The sequence below is a fragment of the Acomys russatus genome, chromosome 16, assembly GCF_903995435.1.
Source record: "Acomys russatus chromosome 16, mAcoRus1.1, whole genome shotgun sequence".
Taxonomy (NCBI): Eukaryota; Metazoa; Chordata; class Mammalia; order Rodentia; family Muridae; genus Acomys; species Acomys russatus.
In genome coordinates, this window is record NC_067152.1 from 32730340 (window position 1) to 32745493 (window position 15154).

At 49.0% G+C, this 15154-nt stretch overlaps 1 protein-coding gene across 1 annotated transcript in view; it reads right to left on the reverse strand.

Annotated features, from left to right (window-relative positions):
- Nucleotides 1-333: 333 nt before the first annotated feature.
- Nucleotides 334-15154, reverse strand: part of Pecam1 (platelet and endothelial cell adhesion molecule 1) — a 54538-nt gene continuing 39717 nt past the window's right edge. The window contains exon 15 of the mRNA XM_051158914.1: nucleotides 334-780. Coding sequence (XP_051014871.1) covers nucleotides 761-780 — 20 coding nt within the window. The 3' untranslated portion in view covers nucleotides 334-760. The remainder of the gene's footprint in view (nucleotides 781-15154) is intronic.

Here is a 15154-nt window from a genome sequence, read left to right on the forward strand (position 1 = left end):
CCAATTAGTGAGAAAACTTACACTTTTCCATTTTTACTATTTAAAAAAAACATTTGCTGTGGCCAACGGTTTCTCGTCTTTAGGCCTTTATCATGGAGAGGAAAGGAAAGATCTAGAAAGAGGTTCAAGGATGTCTGTGCTCGCTCTGGTCTCTAGTTTTGTCATTGCCGGCCTGAGGCTTGTCCTTACATGGCCATTGTACAGGCATTGCTCCCAATCAGCTGGTCCTCCTTCGTCGGGGAGGCCATATAGGGGCTGAGCCGAACCTGAGCAGCACGATATTACCTCCAAAGAGGAAGGTCAGCCCAGAAGAAAAAAGAAAAACAGAAAGAAAACAAAAATACTAAACCCCCTGAGACAAAGCCATTTGCTAAAAGTCACTGACTACAGAACCAAAAAACTGCCTTCTGTGAAGGAAGACACACAAAGAAACACATTGTCTGAGACACAATATATTGACTGAGCTTTGGAATATTCCAGGGTTTCTTCACCTGGAAACCTCCTCTCACTCTCGCAAAACACAAGGGTGTCCAGCTTGGAAGGGCAGTCGGGCTGGCCGTTAAAACAGCGCCTCTGCTGCTCTGTATACCCAACATTAGCAAGGCAGGAGGGACTTAAGATGGGATGCTACTTTCAGTGGGGGCAGGGCCAGTTCATAAATATGTGCACAGGACTCTTGGAATCTGCGGACCGGCTGCTCTTCTTGCGACATGGACGCTCTCCCAGGGATGTGCACCTGCCTCAGCTGTCTTAAGTTCCGTCAAGGGAGCCTTCCGTTCTCTGTGGGTCAGAAGACAAGACGAGTTAGGTCACTCCCTCAACTAGACAGTACCCAGAGGAGAGAGGTGTAAAGTTCAAGCAGTGGGTCCTGGCATGCAAGAGACACTAGGTTGCATCAGCAGCACCACATATGGTCCATGTCTGTAATCCTAGGACTCAGGAGGTGGAGGCAGGAGGATCACATTCAAAATCCAGTTGTAGGCTAGCCTGGGACACATGAGATCTTGACTGAAACAAACAAAAACATCCCAAGCTCAGCTGCCACTGTCTGGAACTTTACCATCTAGGGTAGCTATTGACCCAACCAACCCATCTTCCCTTTTCCCATGCCTGATCTGTAGGGGCCGCTGTCTCCATGCCTGTGTTTTTTGTCCTTCCCTTCCTCCTGCCCACCACAGACAGGCTTTCTTTCTGTGTAGCCCTGGCTGTCCTGGAACTCACTCTGCGAGCCAGGCTGGCCTGCCTTTGCCTCCCGAGTGCTGGGATTAAAGGGGAGTGCTGGGATTAAAGGCGTGAGCCACCACCACCTGGCAGCAGATGGGTCTTTGTGAGTTTAGGGCCAGCCTGGTCAACACAGCCTGTATTTCCAGCACTGAGGGGAGCACAGACTGCTACAGCTTTCTGGCTTCCAGCCTAGTGGAGAATATGTACACTTCAGGTGTGGTGGCACACGCCTTTAATCCCAGCACTCAGGAAGCAGAAGCAGGTGGATCGCTGTGAGTTCAAGGCTAGCCTGGCCTACAAAGTGAGTCCAGGACAAGCAAGGTTAACACAGAGAAACCATGTCTTGAAACCAAAAAATAAACCAAAACCAAACAAAAAACTCTAGAGGGCGGGTGAAGTGGCTCAGTGGAAAGGTGCTCGCTGCCACGCCTGATAAACTGAGTTCAATCCCAAGATCCAGAGTTGAAAGAAAGAACCAGTTCCCAAAGGTTGTCCTCTGGCTTAAGGATCTTAAGGAAAATAAATTCTGGAGAACAATGTAGTGACAGTTATACATCAATATGAATGTTTCTCAAGCAACTGTATTGCCTTTTTGTTTTTTTAAAGTTCTGGGGATGGATGGGCTGCACACTGGTAGGCATGTGCTCCACCGCTGCGCCACAACCCCAGCTCCTGAATGATATAATTTACAATAGTACAGTGGTTAATTTTAGGTTGTGTATGTTTTACTGTAATAAAGAAAGGAAACATAAAAGCCAGGCATGGTGACAAGTGCTTATGACCCAGCCCTCAGGAGCATCAAGAGTTCAAGATCATTGTCAGCTGTACAGATAGCTCCAAGCTAACCTGTCTCAAAAGAACAACAAATACAGCTCCAAACGGTAGCTTGAGTCATTCGGCCACCTCCTGGTTCCTGGACTGCCCCCCCCTTCCCCTCTTGGCCCCCTCTCCCCCCTGACCCAGCACCGTCCTCTATGCTGAAGAGGATAGACTGCCCCTAGGATTTCATATTCCACCAATGAGTTTGCTTTTATTTGTGTGCATGGACAATGTGTGTACATTCAGTTGTGTGTATGTGAACACGTGTGTGCTCTGGTTTCATGTGAAGGTCAGAGGACAGCCTTAGTTGTTCTCACTCCACTTTGGTTTTTTTTTTTTTTTTTTTTTTTGGTTTTTCGAGACAAGGTTTCTCTGTGTAGCCTTGGCTGGCCTAGACTAGATTTTGTAGACCAGGCTGGCCTCGAACTCACAACGATCCTCCTGCCTCTGTCTCCCAAGTGCTGGGATTAAAGGCATGCGCCACCATGCCCAGCTGAGATCAGTTCTCTTGTTATATATGGTTGCTAGGTGGCCCAAGAGCTTCTAGGGGGTTCCCCACATCCCATCTCTACAAAGGAATGGCAGGCTACTGATGCATGGCTTTTGTATGGATTGTGGGACTGAATTCAGGTCCTCAGCTGGCCATGGTGGTGCACGCCTGTAATCCCATCACTCTGGGAGGCAGAGGCAGGTGGATCTCTGTGAGTTCAAGGCCAGCCTGGTCTACCAAGCAAGTCCAGGACAGCCAGGGCTCTGTGTAACTGAGAAACTCTGTCTTGAAAAACAACAACAACAAAAACCAACCAAACAAAAACCAAACAAACACAAAAAAACCCCAAAAAGAATCCATGCCATGCATGAGCCTTTACTGGATGAGTTACCTGCTGCCCTTTATCAATCCCCGATCAACAACATTTCAGGGAAGTGGTTTGGAGGCAATGAGGGCAACAGACAAGCACTCATCAGAGAAGCAACTTGAACTGACTTTGAAGATTCTGTAAAGTGGAATGAAATTTGCAGAGCAAAGAGGAGAGAACCTTTGAGAACGGAGCACCTCAAAGGACAGGAAACACCAGGGCCCACTGTTCCGAACCCGCTGTGGACACAGGACACCTTGCTGCAAGTAGAACTCATAGAGGTGGGAGCAAAGGAAGATGTAAAGGTTGCCTCGCATCTTGGGGAACCTCATGGCCAGGCTGGCTGGCTCCCTGAAGGAGACAGTGTCCATTTTGTTTTGCTGGGGCTCAGCTGGACGGCCATGGCTCTGGCTCCTCTCTTGCCAGGATAGAACTGCAGAAATGGTCCAAGAGAGCTGTATAAGCCTAGAGGGCTGGAGGCTGGCCAGTGCTGGCAGCTGCTGCCTGCCATTTCCTCTACTCTCCCAGAGGAGGGAGACGTGATCCTCGTGTCCAGCTTTTCAGCAGGCCCCAGACCAAGCCTCTCCCCAGACGCCTCTGTTCTCCCCCTCTGGAGGCAAACAGCACTCTGGATAATGCTGCAAGACTGAGTCCACAGACAGGAAGGGCTGGGCACCAGCAGGGCCCCAGGAGTTCTGCAGTGAAGGTTACTACCCTCACAGTGAGGACCGGACCTGCCAGCGGTTACTACCCTCACAGTGAGGACCGGACCTGCCAGCGGTCAGCTACCCACTGTCGGCTGTGGAAGTGCCCTGCCTCTGCTCAGGATGTGGGGCCAGTGACCCCAAAGGCCCTTACGATTCTACCTAATTCCTCCTTCTAGAGAGTACCCAGTGTTAGCACTCCTGGTCTATCAGGGCTGTGCTGGTGTTCTCTCAATCCCTGCAGTATCTGCGTGAGAAGTCCTGGTTTACAGGTGTTGGAATGGGGCTGGACAAGATGACTCAGCAGCTAAAGGTGCTTGGTGCACAAACCTGAATGTTTACTTGAGTTCTATTCCTGAAACCCACAGGAGGAGGGACTCTCAAGGTTATCCTGGTTGCATCATGTGCACATCTGCATACACACACACACACACACACACACACACACACACACAGTTTTTTAAAAACGATGACTGATGAGAAAACAGAATCTTATATACAGACTAAGCAACTAGTTAGGATGATTCACGTTTGAATGTGGGTCTTCTATGCCTATGCCATGCTTTCTTTGGTTTTGGTTGAATCTTAGGCTTTGAGTGTGTTTCCCCTGTGTATGTGGGTGGGTGTAGGGGGCATTTCAGAGCCAAATAAAGGAAATGTCTTACTCACACCCGCTGCTGCCAGAGTGCTTGAGGATAAGATCTTTAAAGAAGATAAGTGGTTTTTCTACCACAGGATTGCAAAGTGTCTCACTTAACCCTTAGGAAAATTCCAGTAGGCAGATGTAATTGTTCATGTCACCACAACCACTATTACTATCATCATTATCATCACCATCATCACCACCACCACCATCATCATCATCACCAGCATCATTGTCATGGCCACCATCACCACCATCATCATCACCACCATCACCGCCATCAGCAGCAGCAGCAGCAGCAGCATCGCCATTGCCACCATCACCATCATCACTATCACCACCATCATCACCACCTCCATCACCATCATCACCACCATCATCATCATCACCAGCATCATTGCCATGGCCACCCTCACCACTATCACCACCATCACCGCCATCATGGCCACCAGCAGCAGCAGCATCGCCATTGCCACCATCACCATCATCACTATCACCACCATCATCATCACCACCATCACCGCCATCAGCAGCAGCAGCAGCAGCAGCAGCAGCAGCATCGCCATTGCCACCATCACCATCATCACTATCACCACCTCCATCACCACCTCCATCACCATCATCACCATCACCATAGCATCTCTACCTTATAGGCAGGGGTGCTTAGGTTTGAGGAAGTCACCGTGCAAGAAGCCTGTGGAGCTGGAACCCCATTCTCCAGTAGCCCCCACCCCACTCCTGAGCAGGTCCTGTCACACACAGCTCAGCTCCCGGCTGGCCCTGGGAGGAGGGGAGGGAGCCACAGCTGGCACTGTCCTGTTCCCAACCCCTACCAGTCAGGGTTCTTTCCACAATCTGGAGACCTTCATGGGTCCAGATTCAACTTCTTTAAGCACAGGGTGTTCTCTCTCGTGTTATCTGTCTGCGTGGGCCACAAACACAGCTTATAAACAAGGCAAAAAAAAAAAAAAAAAAAACGGCAGAGGAAAAATGAAGTCAGATTGTGCCATTGAAGCGAGTCAAACAATACCAAGTTAGTAGCTAAGAGGCTGCCTCATTGTCCAGATATTTCCTCCAATATGTTTTCAGAAGCAACGGCCATTAAACAAGAGAGGAAAGATCGCCAGGTTTGATTTCAGGAAGGAAGCCCCTCCCATTTCCCTGCTGGGCAACTCAGTTCATTTTCTTCTGACCCACATGGCCGGTTATTAGGGAAACTGCCAGCTTCTTTCATAAACAAAATCTATTTGCTTCCAGATTCAAAATTCATTTCTCAACGGCTGGGAACCCCTGAGTTCCCGCCAAATGGCTTTATTATTTGGGGGTAGGACTAGCCCAAGTATTGGAGCACCCTAGGACCAGAGCAGACTTTTGGGGAAGAGAGACCTTTTAAGTTGGCTCAGCAGGGTGCTGACTGCTGGTCCGCAGCCCTGCCTTGGGAGGCCACAAGCAGAGATGTGAAAGGCCAAAGAACCGGCTTTTTATCAGGGTCCCACACTGCCTGTGGAGCTAGGCTGTTATTCTCAACGCTTGTGAAACAGCCATATTACTTCTTTCTCCGTCCCCCTCCCCACCCCCCGATCCCCAGATAGGGTTTCTCTGTGTCATAGAGCCCTGACTGTCCTGGAACTCAGGCCTAAAGGGAGTTGCGGACCAGGCTGGCCGTGAACTCACAGAGATCCACCTGCCTCTGCCTCCTGGCTTCAGGTCACTTTTTAACACTGAGGACAGAGCACAGGTCACGGCTTTTGGAGACTTGACCTCTGTTTCTAGCTCTGGGTGATTTCTGGGCAAGCTGTTTTACCAAGCCAGACCTCCATTTCTTCATCTATGAAGCGGGCTCTCTTGTCCCTTCCGACACAAGAGTGCTTTCAGAAGCCTAAATGGGTGAAGGCTAGGAAAAAGACAGATAGTTTCACTCTTCTTCTCCTCCCCCCTCACAAAGAATGTCCACGCCTTCCTGCCCGTCAAGAGCATAATGAATTTCTGTTTAACAAGAATTCAGGCCGAGCAAAACAAAGGAAGCCAGGGGCCCCACTGACGGCTGCAGAAGTCTTGCTGGAAGTTTCTCCCGGACCCCAAAGACTAATTGAGAGGCCCAGTTCCTCATTTTTTAAGATAATAGCTGCTCTGTTAACCCCAGTGCTGCTGGGTCCCCACAGGCAGGCTGGGAACCGGAAGGCAACGGGTTCCACATGGGTTGAGCTTAAACCCCTCCCCTTCCCTCCCTCCCACCTTTATTGTGTGTGTTCCTCTGTGCGTGTGTGCTCACACACACACATGCCTGTGTGCATGTGTGCGCATGTTCCTATGTGCGTGTGTGCACGTACGTATAAAGGCCAGAGGTCAGTCTCAGACATCATTCCTTAAAGACTGCTCATCTTTTTTTTTTTTTTCCTTCTTCTTTTTTCCTTCCTTTCTTTCAGCAGGGTGTCTCATTGGCCTCGAGCTCAACAAGACAGCTAGACTGGTTAGTCAGCAAGCTCCGGGATCTCCCTGTCTCCACCTCCCCAGGACTGGGAGTACAGGCGAGTGTGGCACTACACCTGAAGTTTTCATGTTGGGTTCTAAGGATTAAACTCAGATTCTTGTGTAAGTACCAACTGAGCTATCTCCCCAGACCCTCCTCTCCTCTCTCTTCTCTTCCTCCTCCTCCTCTCTCATCGGGGATTAAATGCTAGGATTAAAGGCATGGGCCTCCCTCCTCTGGCTCTGCCTTTCCTATTGAAAAAGCACCTGGGAGGATTCCCAGGGTCCCTCTCCCTAAGTAGGCAGAGCTGCAATGGTGTGAACAGGAAAAGAGAGAGCCAAGAGTGGAGCTGGCTTTTAATCCCAGCACTCGGGAGGCAGAGGCAGGTGGATCGGTGTGAGTCCGAAGCCAGCCTGATCTACAAAGTGAGTCCAGGACAGCCAGGGATACACACAAAGAAACCCTGTCTCAAAATAATAATAATAATAATAATAATAATAATAATAATAATAATAATAATAATAATAATAATAATAATAGTAATAGTAATAAAAGAGTGGCACTGGCTTAGACTGCTAGAGGGGACAGGGTTCCTGGTCTCAACAGGCCAGGTTAGGTAGAATGAAGAGGTGAGGAGACTTAGCAGACCCTGGGCAAATTGGGAAATAGCTCACTGTTCTGCAGAACACTTTTGTAAAGCAACAGCAACAAAAACCAGTCACACTCCATAGTCCAGGACATCCTGAAAAACCATCCTGTGGTCTAGGATGGCCTCGGACTTTCAAACGGCCCTCAGAGTGGCGGTTCCTGCATGAGCTACCAGGCTCCAGGGAGCCAGGGTTTTTTTTTTTTAACAGGCTGTGTATGAGCTGTGTACTTACAGAATGTCTGCTGTCCATGAAATCTGCAAAACAAAGACAGCACAGTGGTGAGCCCACAGGGTCCAGTGCTGCCCCACATTGGAACTGCTGCGAGAAGGAGCAAGGCAGGAGGGAGGGGACACCAGTGCAGAAGGGGCCTCAGACCCTCTGCTGATGGGCCTCTGCTCCCCAGGCAAGCTTCCGGGATCTTCTAGGCTATACCATAGGTCCTGGAATGTTATTTGACATTTTCCTTTGCTTGCTTTTTTTTTTTTTTTTTTTTTTTTTTTTTTTTTTTTTGGTTTTCGAGACAGGGTCTCTCTGTGTAGCTTTGGCTGTCCTGGACTCACTTTGTAGACCAGGCTGGCCTGGAACTCACGGCGATCCACCTGCCTCTGCCTCCCAAGTGCTGGGATTAAAGGCGTGCGCCACCATACCCTACTTAAAAAAAAAATTTTTTTTTTAATAAGTAGAGAAAAATAGAAAATAACAGGAAATTAGAAAGTTGCAAATCAAAATGATCTCTGCGCCCGCCCTCCACATACTGTTGGCCTCTCCTGCTCCTCCCCCAGCAGTGTTCTAGGCAGACTGTGGGGAGGGTCAAAGAGAGTCATGACGAGAGGGCCCATGACGTCTTCTTCCCTACCCTTTTTCTTGTACATGTCATTTCAGAAGAACTTTCAAGTAGCTTCTCAAACACAATTGTCCAAGTACCTACATTGTCAAGTCACGTGGCTACACAATTTTGATTACTTAATCGCTTCTTTAAAAAGTTACATTCTAGGGCTGGAGAGATAGCTCAGTGGTTAAGAGCACTGGTTGCCCTTATAGGGGACCTGGGTTCCATTTCTGGCATGTACATGGTGGCTCACAACCATCTATAAGTTCAGTCTTAAGCACCTTTTTCTGAGCTCCTCAGGCAGCAGGCACACACGTGGTATATAGACATACATACAGAGAGGGCATTCATAAGCATAAACTAAATTGAAAAAACAAAGAGAGGTTCTTTCCAGACTTTTGCTATTTAAAATAAATAATGTTGCCAATATCCTCTTTGGCAGCCAAGCTAGCCCCATAGTTGACTCTGTTTTGTCTGCCCATTCCTGGGAACAAGGCTGGAGGAACAGGAGCCATGAGGACAGCTCAGGCTCTTGGCATCCATGGCCAAACCGCCCAAGGGTGGGGCCAGCAATCCCCAGGTGAGGCTCATCTTGACCTTCTGCAAGAAAGCACACTGTGCCTGGCTGCCCGGCCAGGCCAATGGTGTGCACGTGGCCTTTGCCAAAGGCTGGAAGTGGAGAGAGTGAGAAAGCCAAGGGGAGCGGGAAGCTCTGCACGGAAGGTTAGCGCCATGGCGTGTGCTGGTGGCACGGAAGGGAGGCGGGTGACCTGCCTTTCTGCACAGGACCAGGCCCCACCCACCCAGGAGACAGTGTGGAAGCTGATTCTCCAGACAGCCCACTGAATACATGGTTTTGTGGAAACAGCAGCAATGGGCATCTCTTATCTGTTCTCTGGGAGAAGGCTCTGTGTGGTGCTGGGCGGCGAGGTGCTGGTGGTGGTGGTGGTGGGAGCTGGTGGCTGCTCTTACAGGTGGTAGAGGTCACCCTGAGAAAGCCGAGGACAAGGGTGTATTATATCTGGTAAAGTGCTTGCCTAGAATGCACGGAGCCCTGGGTTTGACGCCACCCCACCCCCCACCCAGGATTGTATTAAACTGCTGTGGCAGTACAGGCCTGTAATGTCTGGCATTAGGGAGGTGGAGGCAACTCAAGATGTGAGGCAGGAGGATTACCAAGAGTTCTAGACTTTGTCTCAAAACAACAAATGAAACCCTGTTTTCTTTCCCCAAGTCTACCTGCCCTTGGAATCCCATCTTATAATATTTCATTGTTCTCCATTAGAGGGACCAGGAGTGGTCGTCATCAAGGGACCCCACTTCTACCCTAGCTGGGCTGAAGGCACTTGGTCTCCTATATATGTATAAAGTCAGCCCAGGCACAAAGTAGTCATTGTGTTACTGAGGGAGGCCATGGCAGCTCCTCCTGGCCCCAGTCTACACACAAGAAGAGACGAGCCCTTCGCTCTGGCCTCTCCCACCTTGCCCACGTTCCTCTGGGATCAGACACAAACATGAAATGCTAAAACTCTGTATCTGGGGCAATCCTGATGGGAAGGCAGGTCTGTTCTGACTTGTAGATTTTGTTTCTTTGGTGGGTTACGTCATACGGGGGCGTGGCATAAGGTCTTTTTTTTTTTTCCCCCTCCTCATCTTGCGTGTTCAGGGAGGAAGTGCTACCCTGGCAGTACCTGCTGGCCTGGCTGGCTTTGGGCCACACAGGATGGGTGGGAGCCCTCTTTCAAGTGCTCGTCTCTCCCTTCAGAGGGGACTTAGCCAGGAGGCCCCCTCCCTTCACCCCCACCCTCTTTTTAAATGTAGAAACAACATACTTATTTTTTTCCTCAGAGTTCTAGAAGCTTGGAAGGCCAAGGTGAAGCCGAGGAGAGGCAGTGCTGGGAGAGTGCTCCACTCTTATCCACCATAGCTTCTTGCCCCAAAGGCCTCTCCTCTCCTTGATTTAAATTGATACAGGGTCTTACCCTGGCCCAGTCTGGCCTCAAACTTGCAGCAATCCTCTTGCCTCAGCCTCTCAAGTGCCGTGATGCCCAGATTCAGCTCTTTCCTGATGCACTTTCTGTGGTGGCTATTCTCAGCCCAGTCACTCTTAGAGGGAGTGGTAGGTAACGTGGGAAAGACTAGGGACTTCTGCTCCTGATGCAAACATCCTGGGCTGGGTGGTGCTGCACACACTACACACACATTAAAGAAGAAGATCCGGGTGTGGTGACGCACCCCTTTCATCCCAGTACTTAGGAGACAGAGGCAGGCAGATCACTGTGAGTTCGAGGCCAGCCTGGTCCACACAGCGAGTCCAGGACAGCCAGGGCTACACAGAGAAACCCTGGCTCAAAAAAAAAAAAAAAAAAACCAAAAATGTCTGCAGCATTGGGCATGTAATTCAAAGGGAAAGCTTCTAGCTCACATGTCTGAGGCCCTGGGGGCCACCTTCCCAGTACCACAGGCCACCACCACAAAACAACGCCTCCCCAGACCTCAGGTGTATCACAGATTATCCTGCATGAAGTCTGAGGTTAATGGAGCCCAGAGTAAGCTTGTCCTAGATAAATGACAGACATGTACCCAGCCTTGATCTGGCCTATTTTCTCGCACAGCTCACTACTGCTCACTGACACACAAACACATGACTTCTCCCTTCTCTGGTAAGGCACTTCATTCATAAACCTTAACTAGAGCTGATGACTGAGGCTTGTAAATCCTAACCTCAGGCAAGTAGTATAAAAGAAAACATAATGGCTTGGAGAGGCGGCTCAGGGGTTAAGAGCACTGACTGTTCTTGCAGAGGACCCAGGTTCGGGTCTCAGCACCCACATGGCAGCTCACAACTGTCTGTAACTCCAGTTCCAAGGGATCTGACACCCTCATACCAACGCACATAAAATAAAATTTAATTTAAAAGAATCTTTCAAATTAAATTGAGAAAATCTTTCAGGTGTCTGTGTCTTTTGTTGATAGGGTAGCGGGTTAAATAATAACCACCATAATAATCAATGGGTTAACAGTAAACAATAACAGCCTTTTTATTTTCCACAACTCTCCTATGCCAGGGTCACTCTGTTTATCTGATGAGACCAGAGCCAAAGCCAGAGGACCCTGCTATGGCGTTCTCCATTACAACGGCACAAAGAACCAGCTAGGATGGACTCTGGCCAACGTGCACTCCAGAGAAATACAGAAAGGCCAAACCTAAGGTCCAGGACTTCCTGCAAATATCTACAGGGTCTTACTGTCAAGGGAGAAATAAGGGTGAGTTGAGGGTTAGAATTGGATTAGTCCTTGAAGTGACTGTACCCCACACGTCCAGGTGGACAGGGCTAGAGTTGCCAAGGCTGAGGAAATGTCTCCATTTTCAAATGCCAGGAACTTGAAACTATTTTAATTAATTAATAATTAAGTATTATTTTAATTAATTAATTGGTTTGGTTTAGTGGTGCTGACTGGCCTGGAGCTTTTTTATAGACTAGGCTAGATTTGCACCTACAGAGATCTTCCTGCCTCTGCCTCCTGAGTACTGGAATTAAAGGCGTGCACCACCATGCCCAGTTTTTCCTTTTTTCTTTCAAGACAGGATTTCTCTCTGTAGTGGTGGCTATCTGTAGACCAGGCTGGCTCCCAAACACAGAGATCAGGCTGCCTCTGCCTCAGGAATGCTGGGAATAAAGGTGTGTGCCACCATTTGCCAGAAATTTATTTATTTTTATTTCATTTACTTACTCAATCTGGGTGGCAAGGTGCATGTGTCCCAGTGCTCATTTAGGGGTCAGAGGACAGCCCTCAGGGTTCAGTTTCTTCTTCTGCCGTGTGAATCACAGGGATCGAACTCAGATCATCTGGCTTGCTGACACGGGCCTTCACCCACTGCGCCATCTTGCCAGTGCAACCTTGGGACTCCCCAAGTGTTGTGGTTATAAGAGAGCTTACAGTAGCTGTTCAGTCCCTTCATGTGACAGATGGAGCTGAGCTTGGCCAAAGTCACAGACAGGGTTGGAATGGTGGTGACCAAGGCCTGGGGATGGACTTACTGGTTAAGGAACTGGAGAGATGGAAAGATTCTGGAGATGGTTGGTGAGAACAGTGGCTGTCCACAGCTTGAAGGGACTTATAGGACACTAAATTAGCCACCTGAATATTTGAAAATGGCTAAAATGTACATTTATAACAATACAAGAGAAGAAGCTAAGCGTAGAGTCAAAAGCCAGACTGCAAACAGCACGCACCTCCCCTGACCTGCAAGCTCCCTCCCCGCTCTTTGTGACCGCGCCCCCTCCCCAAGATCTCTCCAAGGGCTGCTTCCCTGGCCTCTTCTTGGAGGCAATCTCGTCCACGCCCTTCTGCTTAGCTAGGGGAGTGGCTTTCCTTTCAATCTCTCAAGGGAAAAGGGGGTTAAGAGTCAAAACTACGCCCTCTGAGCCATTTCCCCAGCCAACACTAGAGAGGCGCTGGCCGGAAGACAGCAAGGAACATGAGAGGGGAGTGTCTGCTAAGACCCAGGCCTACACCCAGCCAGCTACCCACTTTGCTTCTGTGTGACCCTCTGTGCACACAGAGTGTGTTTCTGGATTTCCTCTCTCAGCTGTCCCTGGCCGATCACTCCATGATGCCTGGGGAGTCAGAGAGACCCCAGGAGAAGGGTGAATGTGACACAAATCACAGCACCCACAGACTGACTCTCAAAGTGGAAAGTCCCCAGGCCCATCTAGGCCAACAGCAGACATGCGGGTGGTAAGATTCTTCAACCTAGTGGACTCAGACACTCAGGGCTGGAAGTGGATCAGGCAATCTGAGTTTTAACAGACTCTAGTCCATCCCCTCATCTCACAGAAGGTGTCTATGCTGGTTAAGGTTTATGACAACGTGGCACAAGCAAGCTAGAGTCATACGGGAAGAGGAACTTTGAGCTGAGAAAATGATTCCATCAGATTGCCTACAAGGAAGCATTTACTTGGGCAATGATTGAAGTGAGGGACTCCGCCCACTGTGGGTGGTGTCAACCCTAGGCACGTGGTCTGGGGTTTTATTTGAAAAAACCAAAAACCAAAAACCAAAACCAAAACAACAACAACAAAAAACCAGGCTGAGCAAGCCATGAGAAGAAAGTCAGTAAGCAGCAAGCCTGGCTCCGTGGCCTTGGCGTCAGCTCCTGCCTCCAGGTTCCTGCCCTGTTTGAGTCCCTGCCTCGACTTCCCTCAGTGATGGACTGTGATGTGGAAATGTAGGCCAAAATAACCACCACCCCCTCAACCCAAGTTGCTTTTAGTCATAATGTTTTATCCCAGCAATAGAAACCCTAACTAAGACAGTTGTGGAAGTCTTGAACTGGTCTGACTTGAGCAGGACCACCCAGAGCCGACACACACAGACACACACAAGGATGCTGCTTTAACTTCTACAGCAGGTAGAGCTGGATTCTCCAATGGATCTACCGACGACTGCGACCCAAACCAAGACAGATGAACAGTGGAGATACTAAGAACCATGGGACATTTGCTACTTCCCTTGGAAGCTAAAGCTCTGTTTCATTTTTCTTGTCTGTATATCTCTTTTTCTTTCCTTTCTCTTTTTATTTATTTTTAGTTTTTAGTTTTTTTTGTTTTTCGAGACAGGGTTTCTCTGTGTAGCCTTGGCTGCCCTAGACTCACTTTGTAGACCAGGCTGGCCACAAACTCACAGCGATCCACCTGCCTCTGGCTCCTGAGTGCTAGGATTAAAGGTGTGCGCCACCACGCCTGGCTCTCCTTCTCTTTCTAAATTTAAATAAAAAAAAAAACAACAACAACTTTACGTGTATGGGTGTTTTCCCTGCATGTATATCTGTGTGCCATGTGCATCCCTAGCACCTCTGGAGGCCAGAAGAGGGTGTCTGGTTCCCTGGAATTGAAGTTACACCAAGTGGGTGCTGGGAACCGAACCCTTTCCTTTACAAGAGCAACCTGTGTTCTTAGCAGCTGAGTGGTCTCCCCAGCCCCTCATTAATCTCTTTCCCTCCCTGCCTCCATCTTTTAAAGGCAGGTCTCATGGAGCCAGGCTACTCTTGAGCTTGATATATAGACAATGGCGGGCAAGATTTGACTTTCCGGCCTCCCCTGTGTTGGGATTGCAGGCATGTGCCGCCAGGCTCAGCATCTTGTCATTTCTATATAAATGTTTATTGTGGTTAAGCAGTTGCATAAGCCCCCACCCTCTAATCCCCTTTATGAGTCATTTCCTCACTGAGATTTCTTCTGCATGTTAAGCAACCCAGTTCGCCTATCCCTTGTTGGTTTGTCTCATTCGCAAGGCCCCAAGCAGAAACTCAGAAGTATAAAGAAAAAGACTATCTTGCCAACTCCTTCCTTCCAACCAAACACAGCACAACTCAGCGATGAGTGGAGTCTTTGGGCGAATGCCTTGTACTGTCTGTGCATCTGTAGTCTTAAGGGTGGTAGGAGGAAAACGGTCAGACCCTGATATAAGAGTTGGCGCTCTGTCAGGCAGCAGTGGTGTACCTCTTTAATCCCAGTATTCAGGGAGGCACAACCAGGTGGATCTATGTGTTCCAGGACAGCGTGGACTACAAAATAACTTCCAGGACAGCCAAGGCTGCACACACACAAAAACAAAAACACCCTGTTTCTTAAAACAAAAGCAAAGCAAAGCAAAACAAAAACAAAAACAAACAAACAAACAAACAAAACCCACCAGGCACAGTGGCCCATGCCTTTAATCCCAGCACTTGGGAAGCAGAGGCAGGTGGATCCCTGTGAGTTTGAGGCCACCGTGGTCTAAAAACCGAGTCCAGGAAAGTCAGGGATGCACACAGAGAGATCCTGTCTCAAAAACCAAAAAGGCAAAAAACCCAAACCAAACCAAAACCAAAAGAGAATTGATGCTCTTCTGGGCTTTTCACCTCTTGCCCGCTCTTCAGGCCCCGTCAGTGGTTCTAGCATGGACCCTCCCA